This window comes from Mastigoproctus giganteus, chromosome 7 (assembly GCF_048544385.1).
Source record: "Mastigoproctus giganteus isolate SK-2022 chromosome 7, ASM4854438v1, whole genome shotgun sequence".
Lineage (NCBI taxonomy): Eukaryota > Metazoa > Arthropoda > Arachnida > Uropygi > Thelyphonidae > Mastigoproctus > Mastigoproctus giganteus.
In genome coordinates, this window is record NC_143581.1 from 21,561,463 (window position 1) to 21,586,609 (window position 25,147).

Sequence of the window (25,147 nt, forward strand, 5' to 3'; positions counted from 1 at the left end):
TAGTTAATGGAAGAAGGTCATTAATATACAAGAGAAAAAGAGTGGGAGAAAGAACTGAAACTTGGGGGAGACCAGCATTAGTGGAGAAGTTAGAAGGCAGAGAGCCATCTACCATCACCCTCAGTGGGCGATCAGAGAGAAAACTAGATAACCAATTACAAAAAACAGTTGGCAAACCATAAGATGGAAGCTTGTTTAGAAGACCTTTAAGCCAAACACAATGAAAAGCCCTTGAGGTGTCAAAGCAACTGCTTGTGTTTCACTGAAATTTTCCATGAAATTAGTCCATAAATGGGTAACATAAGCAAGAATATCACCAGTGGATCGACACTGATGGAATCCATACGGGCGATCGTTTGTCAGACAGAAGGTTTCTAGGTAGTTTAAGAGTTGGTGGTTAATTGATTTCTCCATTACTTTAGAAAGAGTAGAAGTAATTGCAATGGGACGATAATTGGATTGGAGGGATTTGTCACCCTTTTTAGGAACTGGCTGGATATGAGCAAATTTCCAAGCAGAAGGCAAAACCTTTGGAATAAGAAAGTGAAAAAAGGTGGCAAAGAACAGGAGTAAGTTCAGAAGCACAGGTTTTGAGAACAAGTGGAGAAATACCATCAGGACCTGGAGCTTTCTGAGTATCAAGTTTGAAATCCTGCTGACATCCTTTTTACAGAAAACCACAGGAGGCATTAAATGAAGCATGTTGGGAATGGATGGAGGTGTTTTACCAAGATCATTAATACATGAGTTAGAAGAAAAATGGGATGCTAGCAAGTCAGCTTTATCCTTGGCTGAAGTGACAACAGAACCATCTGGTTTTGATAGAGGTGGGAGCAGAGTTGGGCAAAAGTTGCGGCCATTAGCTTTGGTAAGAAATCAGAATGCTCCACTATCATTAGGGCAAGAAGCAAGTTTTCTACTCTTAGCTTGTTCAAAATCTAGTTTGGACTGATTAATAACTGCTTTACAATTGTTGCAAGCTTTGCAGTAGGTAGAAAATTAAACTGAAGAAGTGGAAACAAGCCAATTACTATATGTAACATTCTTCTCTTGAACAGCCTTAGCACATTTATTGGAAAACCAAAGTTTAGATAAAGGACGAAATTTTAAAGTGCAGTGTGGAATAAAGAATTCCATTCCTACAAAAACAAGAAATTTTTAAACAGTAATCTGACCAAGGAAAAGAAGAAAAGAAATCTTGCAGGTCATCCCATTTTTCATTCTTGTAATGCCAAACACACGAGGTTGGGAATAACCATAAGATAAAGGCTCCATTCAAGAAGAGACGATGACCAGGTTGTGATCTGAGGTGCCTAAAGGACCACTCACTTCGACCGTGTACTTAGAAGGGTTGTTTGTGAGAAAAAGATCAATCGTGTTTGTTGTATTATTTTATTATTTATTATTATTATTATTATTATTATTAGACATATGGTGCAAGGAAGCCCGAGGCTTATGCTGCACCAGCCAAAAAAAAAAAATCTGTTACCCTGAGAGAGAGAGAGAGAGAGAGAGAGAGAGAGAGAGAGAGAGAGAGAGAGAGAATGAATTCCAAATTAGAAGGGAATCACCAAGAAAGAGAAGAATGATGATATCCAGCTCAGTGCCCTTGGTGTGCCAAGTCCATACTCACCAGATGGGAGCCCCTAGGGTTATGGTTAGGATTGTCCGGTATTTTGGTAGGTAAATGAAAAATCTGTGTGAGGTCATTAGTAATTGCAAATGCCTCAGCATCTCGACCAGCTGGGTCGGTGTGACCAGAAAACAGAAGTCAACTGGAGTTGTGAACATTAACATCACTAAGGAAAATTACCTGACTGTTAGGAAAGTTGGACTGGAGGAAGTCAAGTTGCAAAGAGAAGAAGTCAAATAGCTGCAAGTGGATTAGTGGATTTGGGAGAATGGGAGAGACAACAGATGAATTTGACACAATGAGGTGGAGAAATTTTAAGCCAGAGAAGGTCGAAAAGAAAAGATTCCACATTACCAAGTCTCTGACAGTGAATATCAGAACGGACATATGCACGGACATATACTTTTGAGACTAAATGAATCATACAGCGAATAATTTGGGCATCGGAGATGAGCAGTGGTTGAATGAACCGATAACTGAGATTCTGTCAGAAAAAGTACACGGGGTTTGGCAGACTGTAAGTGGAAATGAACATCGTTGAGATTAGAATCGAGACCACATATATTTCTGAAACGAACTGGTAAGTGTTTGGGAGGTTTAGATCTTTTGGCAGATAAGCTTACTCTATCAGTTTGGCAATTCATGGTGGATTCAATAGTAAGTAAAAGTGTCTGTGGGGGGGGGACATGCTGTATTAAGTAATGAAATTTTTGGATATGCCGTACAGATGGTAAGAATATACACAGATCCTTGACATAATGTGCCTTGACAATACTCTCTGCATAAACACTGCTCGGACTCCCTCCAGTCACTATCTGGCAGAGTAGAGGTAGGAAGATTATACACTAGCTGATCTGGAAGCCTCCTAGTGAGTTAATAATAGGTTTGCTCCGGTGTACTAACTAGTGGCCAGCCTGCGAATACCATTTTAGAGCTGTAACCTCGAAATGCAAGGAAGATTGGCTCTCACCATGATGTCCATCATAACCTCAAAAAGTCATCAATCATACTGCATGATGGAATAGATGGGATGGGTTGACCGGAACTTAGCTGTGGAGACTAAACATGGATCTCACCACTTCAAGTCTCCAATAAGCAAAGTGGTGGTATTTCACTGGTTGATGAAAGTCATTTACCACCTAGTATTGCCTGGTAACACAGAGGGGCGGTATTCCTCCATGTGGTGCGGGGTGCCACACCTCGACCCCTGCTTACTTTGGTTCACACCTGGGTGAGAGCCGCCCACAGTGTGCTTGCCCATTCGGGTTATATCCAGAATTACTAACAGTCCCACCATAGTGAAGGTGCATGCAGGGGATTTGGTTGTCACAGACCATCCGGACTTCACCAAAATTGGGTCCACTTGATTTGGGTTCAACCGAATATCAGTTCCATCAGTGTTTTAGACTCCCAAGTAGCAAGTACATCTTGTCTGGTATATCTGAGTGAATGTCTGCGTCAACCTCAAGGACCGAACCTCAAGATTGTTATTTGAGCCTCAGATGAGTAGAATCAATGAAGAATGTCATCGAATAAAGATTTGATCCAGACCTGTCAAGACAATCCTAATGTCCTTGACAGTAGAGTAAACCCCCGCTATTTGCGGTTTCGCGTATTCGCAAAACCTAAAAAACCGAAACCTAAAAAAATGTGAATTTTAAAGCGCCATGAATATTTTCCGCCATAAAAAAACATGGGCGTGGCTAGAATTATCTTTCCCTGTCAAAACAGCGCTGAGGGGGTGGGGGTGACAAAATCGCGAGCGTGGATGTTTCTCGCTAATCCTTGTTCAGTGTGTGTTATGCGCTTGTCATGGAAGATTTCGCGTTTGCTTTTAATTTATATGCTTATAAATTGAATAAATTTATCAATTTATAAATTTGATATGCTTACAAAAATGATAAATCTACCGTTTTGCAGTGTAAAACAGTTTTTCGCAAGCAGAGTTTTTCGAGTGTGTTAACGGAAGAAAGTGACTTTATTGTGGACAAGTTCTTTCTAACCCGTACAAAATATATCTACGAATAACAAGGGAAATGTGAAAAGATCAAAGAAGGTGATGACATTAGCGAATAAAATTGAGTTATTAGACAAAATTTCTAATGTTGAAAGTGTCTCCTCAGTGGCAAAACATTATACCATCAATGAGTCAACGGTACGATCAATCAAGAAATCGGAAGAAAAAATCCGCCATAGTGTCCGTGAAAACGCGCTAATTGCTTAAAAAATTTGCTCTGTAACTCGTGATGTTAAATTAGAAAAAATGGAAAAGGCTTTAAATCTGTGGATAGAAGACCGAACTCAAAATAAAATTCCATTAAGTTCATTCATCATTCGTGAAAAGGCAAAACTCCTTTATCAACACTTTAGCGAAACTTGTGATAGCACTGGTGGGATAAGTTTTTTTGCTAGCAAAGGCACTGGTTTGAAAGATTTGTTTGAAATTTCTAATAAATATTACATTTAATATTAAATTGTTTCTTATTTTCATTTCGATGCCATATGTTTGCATTTCACTGTGTACATAGTCATAATATGAAGGTACATATAATACATAGAAAAAATTTTAGACTAGTTTTTCTTATATATTTCATACTTTGGAATGGAACCCTTTTATTACTATGGGAGCCATAACTCATTATTCGAGTTTTCATTATTCGCGACATTTCTCAGGAACGTAACCCCCCGCAAATAGCGGGGGTTTACTGTATTGTCACTGGTTATTAGTGTTGGGTGTTTTGGTATGGCCCAGGAATGAAGTGTCAGAGCTTGCAGTGGAGAAGGCCTAAAATGTTTTATGTAACGGAAGTCCAGGATCAAGATAATGTGATCATGTGTTTCAATAAACAAGGTGTGATTCACAAGGAAAGAGAGAACCAGTTCTGCATTCTATATACAGGTGGTTCAAGGACTACTAAAGTGTATTTCCTGGGTAAGGCTGCAATGTCAAGAGAAAGGCAGCTGGGTCTTGTAACATGACAATGCTCTTGCCCATTCTGCATTTGTGAACACATTTCTGATAAAACATGGAATTCTACAGGTCAACCATCCACTCTACTCATCTGATCTAGCACCAGCAGCCTTCTTCTTCTTTGCCAAAGTGAAAACTGCCCTCAAAGGAAAGAGATTTCACGGTGTTGAAGACACAAAGAAAAACACCCTCTGAACTGAACATCTCCTTAGATACCTTTGCTGACTCTTTTCAGAAACTTTGAGAATGGTGTAATAAGTGCATTCAATCAGTCGATGTTTACTTTGAATAAAAATAAAGCCATTTTCTTTTTATTGCACCAGTCCAGGAACTTTATTGCCACACCTCATATATCTCTGTTTGTCTGATTGTCATTCCTTTCTCAAGGAAATCAGCAAAATTACATTGATTCCAAAAGACATTAGGCATTTCTTTTTTATGAGTGGTATGGGTCTGGTCCATTTCATGTAGTAGTTTTTTTGCTTTGGGATCATTGTAATATAGTTTAATCACTGATTATTAAACACTTTTAAAACAATATTTACCTGTTTGTTGAAAAGTCTCAATGAGATTGACACAAATCTCCATCCTTGATGGTTTTTTTTCACATTCAAGAAGTTGTGGGACACACTATGAGCAGATTTTATTGTAGCCAAGTGAGACCATAATATTCCTTTTGATATTCCAAGGTATTCATTATCATGAAATCTGTAACATCTGATAATTTTGGCAATAAACCTTACATTTGCAGTGATATATACTGATAATGATCTTCCTGGTCTATGTTGGTCATGTTCTAAACTTGATCACAACCATTTATATCAAAATCACCCTTTATGAGTAATCTAACCACACATGGATGTTACTCCTGTGAATCCTCAGTTTATCCTGCTCGTAAACTGAAAAAAATTCACTGTAGATAGAAATGGCAGAACAACTACCAGTCTTGAACAGTACAGGTATTCAGTGCTGACTGTTGGTGATAATGGTGTCTTTCACCTGTAAAAAGATAAAAGTTGTGGTTTTTAATATTTATTGAAAACTGGTTAGATTTTGGATAAAAATGTAACAATTTTATGCCATAAATGATCGTATGCGCGTGCGCACACACACACACACGGGGGTGGGGGTGGGGGGTGGGGGGTTTGAAAAGTTTTTAGTCCAATATAAATCACAATGATGTTCATAAAAGGCAATATTGCCAGTCTGTGCTGTGACTCTTCTTGTGTGTTCACAGAAAATTTCAGGTTTGTAACTGTATTCTTTTCCTTTACAGAGGGTATGGAATGTGAATGAAGATGGCAACTGTTGAGAGAATCAAGCACCGTGCAGTCATCGAGCATCTTCATTTAAAGGAAATGTCTCTGAAAAAAATTTATGAAGTCGTTCAACAAACATTAGCGGAATCTTTTCCTTCATACACCCCCGTCAAAAACTTGGTTGCAGAATTTAAGCATGGATAAGACAGTGTTGAAGATGCATCCCACAGTGGGACATCTGTAACTGCATAAACACCTGAAAATGTTGATGCCATTCGTGACCTGATCATGCAAGACCACAGAATAACATTGAAGCACATTGTGACAGCATTTCACATCTCCTGTGAGCAAGATCACAATATTATGGTGAATGTTTTAGAAATGAAGGTTTCTTCAAGATGGGTTCCCCAAACATTGAATATAGATCAGAAGCGGGAATGGGTGAGGTGTTGTCATGAGATTTTGCAGCATTTTGAAGTGAATGAAGCTCAGTTTTAGGTCAGTATGTCACTATGGATGAAACTGGGGGAGTACTTCGATCTTCAAACAAAAGAACAACCGAAACAGTGGAAGCATTTCCCTTCACCCCTCCTAAAAAGTGCAGAAGTTGGCAGAGATAATCATCTTCTGGGATGTAGAAGGAATGATCATGGTTAATTAACTGGGATAAGTTGCCACTATCAATGCCGAGTTTTATTCTAACCTACTGAGATATTTCTGCAAGGAATTGGAGTATTAGTAATGATGATATGGTGCAAAAAAAAAAAAAAAAAGAAGCTGAAAAGACACAGGAAATTGGCCAAAGGAGTCATCTTGCATGAAGACAATGCACTGGCACACATGCAGAATTTGTGATTTAAGCAACGCTGCATGACTGGGTTCAAGCTTTTACAGCATCCACCCTACTCATCGGATTTGGCTACCATCAGACTGTTTTCTATCCCAAAAGCAACTGAAAAACAGAAATTTGACAGTGACAAAAGTAACTGCATCCATTACAGCTGTAATGGATGCAGTTAACAACTGGTTTGAGTCCAAATCATCTGAATTTTATTTGAGCATGTTATGAAAGTTAGTGAATCATGCCTGAAAGTGTTGGCTTAAGGAGGGACTTTGTTAAAAAATAAATGGGTTTTTGCAACTTTCCAGTATTCCATCTATAAGAAGCTAGAAACTTTTCAACCTCCACTCGTATATTTCTTTTAAAAAAAAAAAAAAAAAAAAAAAGAAAGAATTAAACCCATTGTGCATTATTTATGACCATCTCTATTTTACCTTTTTTTTATTTATTTATTATTTATTTTAAAGTTGATATTTAAGTAAATTAAAGTGAAATATACTTTTGCATGTTAGAAAAGCTTAGTGGATTATTTGAATAGATGATTCTTCTTTTAAAATAATTTTGAGTGATATTCATTTAAACAAAATTTCAATACAATAAAATTTGTGTTCTCCCCAGGAAGTTCATTGTAGTGGAATATTACTGTATAATACTGCATTTTTCATTTCAGTATTGTTAGGTTATCACCGCATAAATATTTCTCAGAAAAGAAATGAGAGAATGTGCAGTGATAACCTATTTCTTTCCCGAGAAATATTTATGAAATATACACAACAGTATAAAATTACTAATATTTATTTTGTTCTATTTGTATGTTTAGGTCAGAATGGCAGCTTTCAAACTTTTAGGTCCGTTCATCTCAACTTTTGCCGAACCAGCAAAAACAGGACTCTATTATAGTAATGAAGGAGTGATAATGAAAGTTCCCATGGAAGATAATCGTCTCACTTCAGCTGATTATAAGTCAGAACATATTAACTGTACGTCAAATAGGAATGAAAGTGAAACATCTTCCACATCTCTAGACAGTGGTATGTTTAGTGAAAGTGACATAGGAACTACTACTTTCAGGGAAAGAAGTATGGGATGTTCCACACAAACTGGAGATTTCTGCACTGTGATAACAATACACTCCAGCAGTTTCAGTAATGATGTACAAAATACAACAGACTGCAGCAACACAGGTGATGTACACTCACAATGTGTAATCTGTGATAAAAATGGTAGTTCTCAGGTCCCAGAAAACAAAATTCAAGTGAACACTCGGAACAGATGCTCAGAAGCCACTTGTTACTATGAAATCTCTAGTCAAAAGGAAGAAACTATAATTTCCAAAGAAATCAATGCTCAGTCAACTAAAGGTACAGTCGAACCATCTCTTACTGTCACTGCAGGAAAGGGCCAATTACATGTTCATGTTGATAATGAAAGTGCCTTTAACCATTTCCAATACTGGCGTATTCCTATACCTGATCTTGAACTGGACATTAAATTTGAGAAAGGAAAGGCAACTAATGTTCATGTTCGTGCACGTGTTTCCGATCAAGAATCTCAAAAAGTATATGGTTCAGACCTTAATGTTAAAGTTATGTCCCCACTTAAAGAATCCGATTGTAAATCTGAACACTCTAGTAAATGTGACACTGCTGTACATATGAATCCTAAAAGGTGAGTATTATATTTATATATAGATATATCTAAATTTGGCTAAAGGTTAAGATCTGTAAGGGATCCTAACTTCTATAGAGCTTGTCCAAATTTGTGTTTTGAACATGACTGTTGTTTTTGATACAAGAATTTGTATCACTGGTTTAGTTATTTTGCCGTGGTGTTACTTTGTAACCATGTTTGGATCTCAACTGTTAGATTGCTTATTACAATATGAAAAGGGGCGGGGGTGTCATAAGTTTTTGTAATTTAGTGACCATTAATTTACTCTTTACAATTTTTTTTTATTTTATTTATTTATTTATTTTTTTTTTTTGAGAGAATATCCAGCAAATTCTAAATGATGCAATGCAGAATATGGAAGAAGTGAATCTCCTTACTCAAGTAAAAGATTTTCAAAGAAAAAGAATATATTAAAAGATATTTTTTGGTATTTATTAGCCTAAAACTCATAACAACCCATATTATTATTTGCTATTAAAAGTTGAAATACAGCAGTTTTTTTTTTTTATCAGTAGCTGTTCAAACTAGTGATTTGTTTTTGATTCTTGTGGCTACTGAGAAAGAAATTGTCATTGCTGATATGTTCTGCTAGGCATTCTTCTTTAATTTTTGAACTGCGAGTAACTATACTATTTTGCAGTCTCTCTCCCAATACAGTTCACATTAATTGTACCACATGCAGATCAAATAGTTAAAATATGGTTTAAAATTATTATAAATAACTCCAGCAACTTCAGCCAAATTTTATGCTGATTTCTTAGATTATATTATATAAAATAACTTAAGACTACTGAATAACCTGATTAGATGATTTAATTATTATTACTTATTGTGTTATTATTATTAGCTATTTTTAGTTCTGTCACAGAATTCACTTTTTATCACACATCCATTGTATTATAGAACTTATTGATTCTACCTGAGTTGAATGATAGCTTCTTTAGCAGCAGAGCTAGCTTCTCCATTTGCTACATGTAGTTGTTTACATTTTGTTTACTGGTTCAACTACACTGCTCGACAAAATTAACAAAACACGTAGAAAACATGATGTAACATGCACCTTGTAATAAAGTGAAACAAAATTAGGTATGGTGGTGTACCATAGAATAATGATGAAATGAGGAGACAGTAAGAAATTTTGGATAGGTATCAGGGACATTTATAGAAGTTGTATAAGAATTACCAAAAAGGTCACGTTACAGAAGTCGATACAAGATGCTCGAAAATATGATCACATGACATCAGTACAGCATATGCTCCTCTCCAGTGGCTAAACAGGCCTGACAGTGGTGAATCATGCTCTATATAAGGGTGTCTGTAAGATTCTGGTTGGCTGTTGGTCTGCAATATGACACCCAAGGGCATGCCACACATGTTCTGTTGGATTTAATTCTGATGATTATGATGATGATGCCATGGCAGTCGTTGGATATCGTCAGTTTCAAGGTAGTCCTCCACCACCTCTGAGTTCTATATGCAGTGGTGGTGGTGGTGTCATGCATGAAAAGAAAATCTGGGCCAATCTCACTCCTAAAAATTTGCACATAGGGTTCGAGGATCAGTTCTCGGTACCTCAGAGCATTATGGTACCCCTGTCATAAACATGAAGAGGGGTGTGGCCATTGATCATTATCTTACTCCCCCACAAGAACACTGCCTCCACTGTAAACGTCCCTTTCTGTGAAGTTGGAAGGATGGTATGCATTCTTCATTGTCTCCAGATGAAATAACGTGTAGATCTATTTTCAGGCTAAAGCGGGACTCATCAGAGAACGAAAGTGTACCTCATTTGCCAGGGCTCCAAGTCACATGTTAATGTCACCAGTTTCAATGAGCTCTGCAGTGGTTTGGGGTTAATGGGATACAAACCACTGGCGTCCTTGAGTAGAGTCTACTTGATTTGAGCATTCTTACCACTTTCCAATTGGAAATGTTTTTACCTGTGGCCATAGCAACCTCAAGAGATAGTTGATGACAGAACATTGTAGGGATCCATCTTCCTATTAGAGCCATATAGGGTCTGTTCTGGTTGACATAGCCTGTCCTTGGGCAACCTTGGTGAGTTATTCTTGAAATGGTTCCTGTCTCCTGAAACTTCTTCCATAGTGCCGAGATGATGTGTGACAAAGATCTCTATAAAAACAAAATACCATTGCATTACCAAGGAAATTACGAGAGGATGTCCTCAAGGATCCATCCTTGGCCCTGAAGCCTTTAATATGGTTCTTGATGAATGATTAATGAAGTAGTTCCAACACACTTCTGCCCTTTCCTATGCAGATGATCTAATTCTCCTCATCAATGGCCCATCATGCTTAGCACTGGAAACCCAGGCGAACATTGTTTTTTCTGATCTGGCTGCCTGGACAACAATTCACAAGCTTACCATCTCCAAAAAGTGTAGTACCCTCATGCTGAAGGGCAACCTTGACATCCGTTAACCTCCAGCTATAAGGATCAACAAGCAGTCGCTCACCAACTGCCATTCTGTGAAATTTCTTGGTGTCACCCTCGATGACTGCTGGTCCTTTATCCTTTACCTGAAGGCAACCAGAGACAAGACAAGGCAGTTTACTGCCATGCTCGCATGTGTCACTAGGAGAGACTGAGGGTTGAAGGGTAGATCCCTTCAACTCATGCATTGCACCATCTTCATTCCAATTGTCCTCTATTGTACAGAGGTTTGGTACCACAGGACCAACAAGCAATTCATCCAAGCCCATCTTGAACAGACAGAGAATCATCATACTCCTTATGACCTGCACTTGCAGAACAACCTCTACCGCAGCTCTCCAAGTACTCACTGGTAGCCTTCCCTTAGATCTTCATGCTAAGTACTAAATATAATATTAAAAAATTTTTATAACATGACAACTTTGGGGACTATCCATCTGATTTATGTTTATTAAATGCATTTCCCACTACTATGTTCCTAACATATAGGCCTGTGCCCACCAAATACGGAAGATGCGGAAAGGTCAGGGAATGATCACTGCATATCCCCGGAGCAATATGGCCTTAGTTGCTAATGCTCCTAAAAACCAAATAACAACAACTAACATATAGAATTTTTTAACTTTTTCTTTTTGTCATTTTGTATATTTATACTGTGTATTAATTTTGCACCTACTTACTGTATTTTGTATAAAAATATTAACAATAAATTTTTACATCTACAATATCCCTATTTTATTTCTTAAATCTTCTTACATAAATATGGCTCTGTTTTCACCCATAATATGGTCCTCTTTGACTTTCGTAGACAGAGATCATTTAGTAAAATAATTCCTTCAAAGCATTTTTCTGACCCAGCAAGGCCTTCTGGATTAAATATGGTATTAATAACTATACTGTCTCAACTCAATCTTGCCTCAGAAATTTGACAGCCAAAAAATAAATAATTGAAATACAATAAATAAGTAAATCACTGATTTCTGGCTCTTATCTAGGAACTCTTTATTTATTTATTATTATTATTATTATTTTATTTCTTATGTGAAGGCAGTGCCAGACCAGACTGGCAAGCTCCGCTGTGTGTATGTGAAGATACTGTACCCTGCAAAACCAATCAATGCAGTTGTGAATATGTTTTGCAATATAATCTTGGGATGTTGTTTTTTACGGTTTGATCGGTCTCTTAGCCTAGCGGGTAGCAGAGTATACCACCGAGTGGTTTCTGCCCTTAGCCCGTGGAGGAGGGCCAAATGGAGACCATTGGGTGTTCGAAGTGTTTCAAAGGTATCACATACTGAATTCTATTCTGTTATCCATGGAACAAAGGTCAAATCAAGGGTTGCACAAGATTGGTGTTAACAGTATTCAAACGGGAATTTATTTTATGCTTTAATTATTATTTTATTATTATTTTTTTTTATTATTTATTTATTTATTTTAATTTTTTATTTATTTGTGTTTTTTTTAATTTTTTTATTTATTATTATTTTTTAAATTTATTTATTTGGTGTTTTTAATTTTTTATTTATTTGTTGTTTTTAAAATTATTTATTTTTTTAAAATTTGAATCCTGAATAGGATTCAAGGTCATGAAGTCTTATAAGAAAATACATTTAAGGGGATGAGTTTTAGATTGTTAATGATATATTTAAATATGTCTTATGATATTTAAATTCTGACATTTCAGAATTATTTCGTGAATTTTGAAAAGTTGAAATTAGTTCTTCAAAAATTTCAAAGCAGATAGTACAGCCTGAAACAAACACAAAAAAAAATCTTCTCATTGCAATTAAGGAAACAATACATTACAATAAAAACCTCTGTGTACAAAATTCAAAGAGTTATAATGTTATAATATTGTGGGTGAAAATAGAACCATATTTTCAGATTTGAGAAATAAAATAGGGATATTGTGGATGTAAAAAGTTATTGTAATATTTTTATACCAAATACAGTAAGGTGCAAAATACAGTATATCTATACAAAAAGATAAAAAGGAAAAGTTCAAAAAATTCTGTATGTTAGGAACTAGATAGTATGAATCAGAGCTGTACTGCTCAATATGTTCTACGTTGATAATAATATTAGTAAAATAATAAGAGGAGTTTACCTCAATATAGTGCGTAGAACACTTCCGTATGATACCCTCCAGAAATTAAAACGGAAAAAACGAAAAAATCGACAACTTACCGGTACATTAAATTAACGCAATTAAAAGAATCTAACGAAAATATTCAAAACGATTTTCCTTCCTGAAGCTGACAACGCTTCAGGAAGCAAAAATCGACAACTTACCGGAAGTACCGGTAAGTTGTCGATTTTTTCGTTTTTTCCGTTTTAATTTCTGGAGGGTATCATACGGAAGTGTTCTACGCACTATATTGAGGTAAACTCCTCTTATTATTTTACTAGTATGTTAGGAACATAGCAGTGGGAAATGCATTTAATAAATGCAAAGCAATTGGAAGGTCCCCAAAGTTTTCATTAAAAAAAATTATATTATATTTAGTACTTATAATAAGGAATACATTTAATTTTAGTAGCGAGGTATGAGCAGTATTTCAGCCTAGTATGGCTTTATATAAAAGTTGGAACTGTAATTCACTTGATAATGGTATCATAGGATGATAAAGAAGTTTATTTCATACTTTGTCAAGCATTCCATACAATGCCTGGATTCTAAACACTTTGCGGGAATATATATGAAATGTAAAAGTTGAAAAATAATATTACATAAGTAAATCTACTAGGAATCTCCAGGGACATTATAACTCATTTGAATATTATACAATCATTAATAAAAATAAAATAAATTAAAGTTATTTAATTTATCATATATTAATACCATATAAAAATAAATAGATATCTTTTATTTTGTTTTATTTTATTTTTTTGTTTAATTGCATCAGCAAAACTTAATGTGTAGTAATGATGGGAATTGAAATACCAACATGTTCTTTGGAAGCTTCCATACAATAAAAATTAACATAAAATGATAAATGCAGTGATTATGTAAAATTAAATACAATGCTTTATTTTAGATTACTGGCTGTACACATATTTAGGCACATTGTCAAGGGTTCTGGCCCTTGACAGTGGTCAGTATGTAAATAAAGTATTAAAGTAATTTCTATGTTATTATCTCCTTCTGTATATTTTATAATGGAAGGATAACTTGTACCTATTTTATTTATTAAGTAGCAATCAATTTTGAGACAACACAGGGAAAAGATAATTAGGAGGATTATTTATACAAAGTAGAGAATAGTGGTGAGTGATAGAGTTCATGTGCAGTTGATAATGTTTTCCTGCATCATTAAAAACTACTTCCACCAAGCTGTTTATTCTTATCTTAAACATCCTAATTTGAATAAAGAGCTTGTTGCTGCATACCTCTTTGGCCTGTTTTTCGAATTTGCCAATAGTCACCAGAAGGCTCAGTATTAGCATTAGTAGAGGCATATGATGCAAGAAAGCAAGCTTATGCAGCATCAGCCAAAAAAAAAAAAAACACTTCCATTTCACCCCTCCGTTCGTTCAAAATACCTGCCCAGCTGAGCCTTAAATTTATTTAGGCTATCAACTTCCACAACAAGGGATGGAAGTCTATTCCACCAATCAACTACCCGCTGGCTAAAGGCAAATTTCCGCACATCTATCTTACATCTGTCTTTGCTCAGTCTGAATTTATGCCCTCTCAGGTGATTATTCTGAGCAAAAGAAAGAATCCCGTTGGCATTGAGCATGCTCAAACCATTCAACGCTTTATACACCTCTATTAGATCACCTCACCAGTGCCTAGTCTCCAGACACTGTAATTTGTAAAACTTAAGCCTTTCTTCATAAGAACAACCCTTTTTTCCATTCACTAATCTTGTTGCCCTTCTCTGTACTCGTTCCAGCAGCTCTACATCCTTCTTGAAATGAGGCCTCCAGAAGTGTATACAGTACTCAAGGTGTGGTCTGACCATTGCTTTATACAAGGGAATAATCACCTCCTTATCCCTGCTAGAAAAATTCCTGATTATCACTGACAAGACACCATGAGCTACTCTTGCAGCCCGTCTGCACTGCTCATACAACTTCATATCCCTTTGTTCCATTCACTAATCTTGTTGCCCTTCTCTGTACTCGTTCCAGCAGCTCTACATCCTTCTTGAAATGAGGCCTCCAGACCTGTATACAGTACTCAAGGTGTGGTCTGACCATTGCTTTATACAAGGGAATAATCACCTCCTTATCCCTGCTAGAAAAATTCCTGATTATCACTGACAAGACACCATGAGCTACTCTTGCAGCCCGTCTGCACAGCTCAGAGAACTTCATATCTGCCTGCACAATTATTCCCCCCCCAAGTCCTTTTCATTCTCTACCACTGTCAGTGTAGTACCACAGAGTTGATACGTTGCTCTGGGGTAATGTACGCTCGTGGTTTCAAACCTAGCAAGATCGAGCCTGTATCCTCTCACAAAAACTGAACAGCCCATTGTTAGCAGTTGTGCTGGTAAATCAGCTGCAGTAAAATAATTGCAGTGAAGCTGTAAAACTGTTCTGGCTTCGGCTTTTTAGAGAATAAATGCAAATTAATTTTATATATCTTGGTATTTGTTTATTGATAGACAATAATAATATCAAAATTGATTAAAAGGAAGCATTTGGCTTCTAAGCAATTTATTTACTTAATTGGGTCTTTGACATTTCTAAAAAGATTCATGGCAGTATTATAAAAGGCACTGTAACTAATATAAAAAATAAAAAATAAAAATAAAAATTAACAAATTACTGCACAATAACATATCCAACAGATATCTGTGGTTCCTTAGCCAGGCAGCTATCCTCATCAAAAGATCAAGTGGCAGTACATTTAACAATAAAGTTATGCACATATGCATAGCATGGCCCACAAAAACCCATCTACTATGACTGTGTGTGTGAATGACTACATGTAAGGTGCATATGACTTCTTTTTCATTCTTGATATTTTTGATTTCAAGATATTTTTGAGTTCAACTCAGATTTTGTCTAATTTTTAAGCTGTTGACTTAAGCTGATTTTTAAGCTTTTTTTTTTTTTTTTTTTTCTTACAGAAAAATAATGAAGTTCTGTACTGACTTTTAAGAGATTATAGAAATTTAGTATAGGTAAATACCTGTTTATTCAGACTTTAATCTGCCTGTTTTATTGATTAAAAGAATGCAGCTTAAATGTTTGGTTAAAAGAGGTATTGTTTGTTTTGGCTAAAACTACTATGTAATTTCAGTGGAGTATTGACAACAGAAATTTTGCAATCTAATTTAAGAATTTTAAATTTTCTTGCAACCCTCAATAAAATGTGTTTTTAAAAATTGGTTCATTGGCCAGTTTTCATTGCTTAGGTCATATCTAAGTTAAACTGGACTTCACTGGAAACTAATTGCAGTTCAAGATATATATGGTTTATTCTCAAAAAAATGATAAGATCTCACTGGCAGTACTGAAAGCTTGCTTTTATTATTGTTTATTGCTGCTTTTGTTATTCTCACAAAGTAGTAGTAGTAGTAGTAGTGGCATGTGATGCAAGAAAGCAAATGTATGAGCTTATGCAGCATCAGCCAACAAAAAAAAAAAAAAAAAAAAATCACACCATTCCCTCCAAATGCCTGTCCAGTTCCTCCTTAAATTTATTCAACCTATCAACTTCCACAACGACAGATGGAAGATTGTTCCAGCAATTAACCACCCGCTGGCTAAAGGCAAATTTTCGCACGTCTATTCTACTTCTGTCTTTTCTTAATTTGAATTTATGCCCCCTTATGTTCGTAATCTGAACAAGTGGAAGGATTCCATCAGAATTCAGCGTGCTCAACCCATTCAAGGCCTTATATACCTCAATCAGATCACTGCGCAGGTGCCTAGTCTCAAGCCACTGCAATTTGCAGAACTTAAACCTCTCTTGGTAAGAGGATCCCTTCATTCCCCTCACCCTTCTCTGTACACGCTCAAGTAAATCTACATCCTTCCTAAAATGAGGCCTCCAGACCTGTACGCAGTACTCAAGGCGTGGCCTGACCATTGCCTTATACAGAGGGATAATCACTTCATTTTCCCTGCTAGCAAAATTCCTATATATCATTGACAAAACCCCATGACCTGCCCTGGCAGCCTGTCTGCTTTGCTCAGAAAACTTCATATCTGCCTGCACAATTACTCCCAGGTCTTTTTCATTTTCTACCACCTTAAGTGTAGTACCACACAGTTGGTACTTTTCTCTGGGGTTACTTCTCCCCACAGTACTTTGCATTTGTCAAGGTTAAACTTCAGTTGCCACTTCTTAGCCCATCTGCCCAAATTATCTAGATTCTGTTGCAGTAGCACACTGCCATTACTGTCATTAACAACCCTGCCAACCTTTGTATCATCTGCAAACTTCGACATTAAGCCTGATATACCTTCAGCAGTATCATTGATAAATATACAAAACAACAGAGTACAGAACAACAGAATACAAAGTACAGAGAAGGGCAACAAGATTAGTGAATGGAACAAAGGGGTGCTCTTACGAAGAAAGGCTTAAGTTTTGCAAATTACAGTGTCTGGAGACTAGGCACCAGCGAGGTGATCTGATAGAGGTGTATAAAGCCTTGAATGGTTTAAGCATGCTCAATGCTGATGGGATTCTTCCTCTAGCTCAGAAAAATCACCTGAGAGGGCATAAATTCAAATTGAGGAAAGACAGATGTAGGATAGACGTGCGGAAATTTGCCTTTAGCTAGCGGGTGGTTGGTTGGTGGAACAGACTTCCATCCCTTGTGGTGGAGGTTGATAGCCTAAATAAGTTTAAGGCTCAGCTGGACAGGTATTTTGAACGAACAGAGGGGTGAAGTGGAAGTGGGTTTTTTTTTTTTTTTTTTTGGCTGATGCTGCATAAGCTTGCTTTCTTGCATCAAATGCCTCTACTAATGCTAACAGTGGACCTAACACCGAACCCTGTGGGACTCCACTAATAACATTAGTCCAAGAAGAGCAGCACCCATTGATTAACACCCTCTGTCTTCTCGCACTTAACCAAGTGTGGGTTAGTTGAATGTATTTTGTAAACAAATGCTTAAATACTGAATGATAAATGTTTTTTCCCCTCCCGTGTGCAATGCAATAAAGGTCATATGCAATAAAGGTGTTAAAACTTTTGTATCATCTGCAAACAAAAGTTTGCAGATGATACAAAAGTTTTGTATACAAAAGATGATACAACAGGGTTGTTAATGACAGTAATTGCAGTCTGCTACCGCAACAGGATCTAGATAATTTGGGCAGATGGGCTAAGAAGTGGCAACTGAAGTTTAACCTTGGCAAATGCAAAGTACTGCATATGGGTAGAAGTAACCCCAGAGAAATGTACCAACTGTGTGGTACTACTCTTAAGGTGGTAGAAAATGAAAAAGACCTGGGAGTAATTGTGCAGTCAGATATGAAGTTTTCTGAGCAATGCAGACAGGCTGCTAGGGCAGGTCATGGGGTTTTGTCAATGATATATAGGAATTTTGCTAGCAGGGAAAAGGAGGTGATTGTCCCTCTGTATAAGGCAATGGTCAGGCCACACCTTGAGTACTGCGTACAGGTCTGGAGGCCTCATTTTAGGAAGGATGTAGATTTACTTGAGCGTGTACAGAGAAGGGCAACAAGATTAGTGAGGGGAATGAAGGGATCCTCTTACCAAGAAAGGCTTAAGTTCTGCAAATTGTAGTGGCTGGAGACTAGGCACCTGCGCGGTGATCTGATTGAGGTGTATAAGGCCTTGAATGGGTTGAGCTCGCTGATGGGATCCTTCCACTTGTTCAGATTACGAACCTAAGGGGACATAAATTCAAATTAAGAAAAGACAGATGTAGAATAGATGTGCGGAAATCTTCCTTTAGCACATCTTTCTCCTTCCTTTCACCAAATTCATGAAACTAGTTTCAGCTTGCCTTGTATATTTTTTTCTTGTATTTTCTTATATCCTTCTGTACATTTGTCCTGTATGTTTTTTTTTTTATTATTTTTATTTATTTATTTTTTTTGTATCCTGCTTTTCTGCAACACTTTGTCCTACTTTTGGTGTTAGCATATATGCACAAATCACCTATTTTCATCACCATGCCCATTTGCAGCATGTAATAACTTGACTCCTAATGGATTGTCTTAAAATGTTATATTTGTCTCTTTTAGAAAGATTTGTAGAGCAATCTCACATTTAATTAAAATGAAACCAATACAATCCAGCAATTATTATTTCTTTTTTCTGTGCACATCATGTAGGCCATCCATATACTGTATATTGTAGCTGAAGGACTAGATATTATGTTTGTTACCTTGTGCTAATTGGAGAAATGAATGGGAACATGGCAAAAGCATACAAACAAAATGCTTTCAGTTCATGCATAAAAGTTATTGCTTTTTGTCTTGCATTTTTTTAAAATGTATACACTGGTGTTCAAGGAAAGTGCATCACCCCTTAAAATTGTAATTGTCGTCCTAATAACGTAAGTATATGGCAATATTTCTTAGAGATTGCATCAGATAAGATTGGTATTCCTAGGTGATGACGTAATATTGCATCAGCTGTTACTTTCAACTATATAAACACGCTCTGCAAGAATTGCAGTCATTCCTTGCTTGTGTCAGGATGGCTAGTTACGTGCAGTTGACGCCACGAAGAAAGAGTGCTATTGTTGCTTTACATGAGGAAGGATGTGCTTCCCATCATATTGCTCATAATTGTCTTGTAATCAGTCGATAGTGAGTAGATTTCTTTCCAAACTCAAGAATACTGTTCTGCTAATAGGAAAAAAAGAACCAGATGCAAAGGAGTCTCTATGCCAAAACAGGACCGTGTTTTGAAGCTCTTATTCCTTGCAAACCATAAAGCTTCTATGTCTGAGCAGAAAAGAGAATGGGAAGAACATACAGGGATGGTAGCAAGTGCAGTAACACTCAGAAGACACCTCTTCAAAAATGGACTTGTAGCCCGTCCTAAGAAGAAGCCTTTCCTCACACAAAAAATGAAAAAGGCCTGATTAATTTGGGGTAATGAGCATGTCAAATGGACCCTCGAGCAGTGGAAGTCAGTTATTTTCTCAGATGAGAAGAAATTCAACCTGCATGGTTCTGATGGGAGACCATCCAGACTTTACGATTCAACCATCCAGACTTTACGGTGTCTACAGTGAAATTCCCTACCAGCCAATAGATATGGGGGTGCATTTTGTATTGTGGAGTAGGTCTCCTGCAGGTTCTAAAAGGTTCCGTAAATGCCAGTGGATACCTAGCTATATTGGAAGGCAAGTCGCTGCCAACCATTAGAAACCATTTCAGCCTGCCAAGTAACTGCATCTTTCAGGACGACTCTGCTCCTTGTCATTGGGTGAAAGGTGTAAGTAGGCACTTCTGTAGTTTTTAGCTTCATTTCTGCATTAGAGGTTTGACAGTAATGTGTTTACATTTGTTACAGGTGAAAAAATAGTTGAAAGAACGGTCCATTACAACTGTTAGCTGGTCAGGAAACAGCCCGGACCCGAATCCTATAGAGCATCAGTTCCCAAACTACTGAGATTTATGGACCCCCTTTTAAAAAATATGTTTGCAGAGCCCTACACATAAATATGTTAATCAATATACACTGAATTATGACCACCCCTGTGAAAACTGAATGCGACCCGTTGACCACGTGAGATACAAGAGTGTGGAGTTAGTCGACCTATGTAGCATAGATAAGGTGTCAGTAGTTCAGTAAGTAGTAAAATTCTGAGCATGATGGGTAAAAGGAAGGATATATCGGACTTTGATAAAGGACAGATTGTGGGTGCTCGACGTGCTGGTGCCTCAATTTCCCAAATGGCTGAACTGGTGGGGTGTTCGAGAGCCGCCGTAGTTAAAGTATACCAGGACTGGCGTCAAAATGGTCAAACAATGACCTGACGGAAACACTACAAAGGTCAGCGAAAGGTTGATGTTAGAGGTGAGCACTGGGTCCGAAGTCTCGTACATTCAAACAGGCAGCGCGGCACTGTTGAAGAGTTGACTACCCAATACAACATGGGCCAACCCTGAATAATATCTGCCATAACCATGCGTCGCATGCATGGGCTATACCAGCAGATGACACCTTCGGCATCCTCTCCTAACCAAGATTCTTTGGTGTAAAAGACTCGCCTGGTTCAAAGAGAATGCAAGTTGGACGTTAGAAGACTGAAAGAAAGTGTGCTGGTCGGAAGAATCATGTTATTTACTGCACAGCATGTATTGTAATGTTCTTGATCCATCATGCATGGTATCAAAAGTGCAGGCTGGTGGAGGCGGTTGTATCGTGTGGGGCATGTTTCACTGGCAGGATTTTTGGAACCCTGGTGCATGTGGAACAACATATCAGCGGTCTCTACTATCGTAAACTGCTTGCTGACTGTTTACACCCCACTGTTACATTTTTTCCCGAATGGCGATGGTGTCTTCCAAGATGACAATGCACCGAGCCATCAGGCACTTGTTGTGTAGGAATGGTAGTAGTAGTAGTGGCATGTGATGCAAGAAAGCAAGTGTATGAGCTTATGCAGCATCAGCCAAAAAAAAATAATAAAATAATAATAAAAAAATATGTCTTCCGAGATGACAATGCACCGAGCCATCGGGCACTTGTTGTGCAGGAATGGTAGTAGTAGTAGTGACATGTGATGCAAGAAAGCAAGTGTATGAGCTTATGCAGCATCAGCCAAAAAAAAAAAAAAAATAATAATAATAATAATAATAATAAAAAAAAAAAAAAAATCACACCATTCTCTCCAAATGCCTGTCCAGTTCCTCCTTAAATTTATTTAAACTATCAACTTCCACAACGACAGATGGAAGTTTGTTCCAGCAATTAACCACCCGCTGGCTAAAGGAAGATTTCCGCACATCTATTCTACATCTGTCTTTTCTTAATTTGAATTTATGTCCCCTTAGGTTCGTAATCTGAACAAGTGGAAGGATCCCATCAGAATTCCCTGGGTGAATTCTGATGGGATTCAGGATTCCCATCAGCATGCTCAACACATTCAAGGCTTATACACCTTAATCAGATCACCGTGCAGGTGCCTAGTTTCCAGCCACTGCAATTTGCAGAACTTAAGCCTCACTTGGTAAGAGGATCCCTTCATTCCCTGCTAGCAAAATTCCTATATATCATTGACAAAACCCCATGACCTGCCCTGGCAGCCTGTCTGCATTTCTCAGAAAACTTCATATCTGACTGCACAATTACTCCCAGGTCTTTTTCATTTTCTACCACCTTAAGTGTAGTACAGTAATACCCCGAAGTTACGCGATAGGTGGGTCCGACGAAAATCGCGTAAGTCGAATTCGCGTAAGTCGGGGTACAACTTTGCATATAAATACATATAAATTTTGCTTAATTGGGACCAAGGACTAACAAAAACACTAGTTTAGAAGAAAAATATTAATAAAATTGCAGTTCTTTATACATATTAATACAAAATATATATTAAAAAAAACAAATGACTTACGTTAAAAAGTTATTTCGATGTCGATGGCTTCATAAAATCTAACAAATTCGTCTGACGACACAGCGCGTTTCTTTTTTTCACGCAGAATTTCTTCGTAGCAAGCTAATAATTTTTTTATTCCTTGCTTTGTAGCTATAACGCGTTCTTCGTTGGAGTCTATGTTTTCTAAAATTTTTAAGCCCTTTACAATTGAGATCTTTTCAATTTTCAACCTGTCAAGTTTGCAATTGTTATGTGCTTTTCGCCGTTGCTTCATTTAGGCCTGTAGCACGTGCAATATCACATGGTCTTTCATTTTGCTCAAAGCATTTCACAATTTCATATTTTTTCTCTATCGACAGAGGCGGACTGGCCATAAGCCTTACCGGGGAAACCCCGGTGGGCCAGTGTGATTTTGGCCATAAACCATAGTGTGAGGCCACTATACATTTTCCCGGCTAAGAATTTTTGATCCAGTCCGCCTCTGTTTATCGATAATTGCTTTTCTTTTTCTCTCTGAATCTGCAGTGTCTTCACCAGGACGCTTCCTTTTCACACCTTTTAATTTTACTAATTTTTAGGGAATAAAGCACAATTACAAAACGAGGAGCACGCTTGATACGCATAAACAAAGCTGCGCGCATGTAGCAACTGAATAAACAACACCATAAAGGCAGAGATACACCATTAACACCTCACATTTCTAGGGGTTACTACCATAAAACAATAAAAATCCAGTTGCGTTTCTGCTAGTGAAATCTGTTATAAACTGGTAGTAAACTCGATCTAATTGCATTTGCGATTATACCGATAGCTGGAATTGTGTTGGTTTTTACGTTATTATGGTGAAATGTGTTTCCCTTTCACTGATATAAAAAACATAAAAGCAGCAAAGTTGAATTTTGTTCATCTTTCGCTCTCAATCTCCGCCGTCGCACCGGATATCGATAACATATGAAAAACGACCTTGAAGATAGTGGGCGGCAGCGTTAACGAAAAAATCAAGAACCGCGTAACTCCGAGTTCTCGTAAGTCGGGGTAGCGTAAGTCGGGGTATTACTGTACCACACAATTGGTACGTTTCTCTGGGGTTACTTCTACCCATATGCAGTACTTTGCATTTGTCAAGGTTAAACTTCAGGAATACAGTTCTGACTTCCAGCATATTGGCCTCCGAACTCCCTCAATATCAATCACATAGAGCACTTGTGGAACACTATGGAAAGGCATATCAGGTGTCTGGATACACCAATCACCTCCATACCTGCATTGGTGACCACATTACACACAGCTCCATTGGTCATACCTTCCAAACCCTTCCGACATCATCTTGTTGAATCAATGACATGTGGAATAACTGCTGTACTGAGGGCAAAAGGAGGACCTACGAAGTAATATGTAGGTGGTCATAATTGAGTGATCACTGAGTGTATATATCTACACACACGCGCACACACACACATATATATATATATCATAAATTTGCTCTAGGTAGAACGAATATTTTGAAATATGTATACAGTATATATACTATTGTATCAAAAATAAGTAATATTCTATAACAAAATTTATGTGATTCTATCAGTATAGTGTGTGTGTGTGTGTGTGTGTGTGTGTACACACACACACTGCACATATATATCATAAATTTGCTCTAGATAGAACGAATAATTTGAAATATACAAAGGGTACTAGGAAAGTTTTGCAATATGACGCAACAATGAATCACAGGAAGCTGCTTGTTGCTGCATGTTGAGACATGTTCATACGTGCATAGTAGCCGCCGCGCCAAGTCGATGGGCTCAGTTATTCATTAGTAGTGAGAGTGTAAAGTGCTTGCGATGGCATCGTGGTCACGAAATGAGATAAGGACAGTTTTGCGGTATAATTTTGTGCGTGGTTTAACCATAGACCAGTGCTTAGAAGAAATGACTCTTGCACTAGATGATGATTGTCCACATCGTACAACGATATTCAGGTGGTATAGAGAATTCCAAAGGGGAAATTTCACTCTGGAGGATTCTGAGAGGCCCGGAAGGCCAGGAACGTCAGTTACGGAGGAAAACGTTACTGCTGTGAGGAAAATGCTTGACGAAAACAGGCGAGTGACCTACCAACAGATAGAGGATACTTTGGGCCTAAATGCACCAGCAATTCGTTCGATTCTGCAAGATCATTTGCACGCGAAGAAACTTTGTTCTCTCTGGGTGCCGCATCAACTGACTGAAGAGCAGATGACACGACGTGTGACTTGGTGCCGGGAGATGTTAAAAAAGTTTGATAAGGGACAATCTCGGTATGTGAACAACATCGTGACAGGTGACGAGACTTGGCTGTACTATTACGATCTGCCGACCAAGGCTCAAAACAAAGTTTGGGTCTTTGATGATGACGACACACCCGTAATTGTCAGAAAATCCCGATCTGTAAAGAAGAAAATGATAGCTGTATTTTTCAAATCGAGTGGAATTGTGGAACGTGTCATTTTGGACACGCAGAAGACAGTCACAGCTAAGTGGTATACTGAACAATGCCTGCCTAAAGTCATTGGATCTATGAAGAACCTGCGGCCAAAGTCAAGAATGGACACCTGGTACCTCCATCACGAAAATGCTCCAGCTCACCGCGCCAAAGCCTGCACCGAATATTTGACCACGACAGGACTGAAACTTCTCGAGCACCCTCCCTACAGTCCAGACCTTGCTCCCTGCGACTTTGCACTGTTCCTGCATGTGAAAATGAAGCTAAAAGGGAGGCGGTTTTCCAGTGATGAGGACCTTCTACGGGCTTGGGACAACGAGTGTGCTTTACTCCCTAGTGAAA

General features: G+C 37.6%; 1 protein-coding gene across 4 annotated transcripts in view; it reads left to right on the forward strand.

The window, feature by feature from the left end:
* The window catches only part of LOC150082631 (serine/threonine-protein phosphatase 4 regulatory subunit 1-like), a 677,709-nt gene that overhangs the window by 579,693 nt on the left and 72,869 nt on the right, over window positions 1-25,147 (forward strand). For all 4 annotated transcript variants that reach the window (XM_090377553.1, XM_090377552.1, XM_090377554.1 and 1 more), the window contains one exon: window positions 7,525-8,372. In XM_090377553.1, the coding sequence (XP_090233679.1) occupies window positions 7,525-8,372 (848 nt within the window). The remainder of the gene's footprint in view (window positions 1-7,524; window positions 8,373-25,147) is intronic.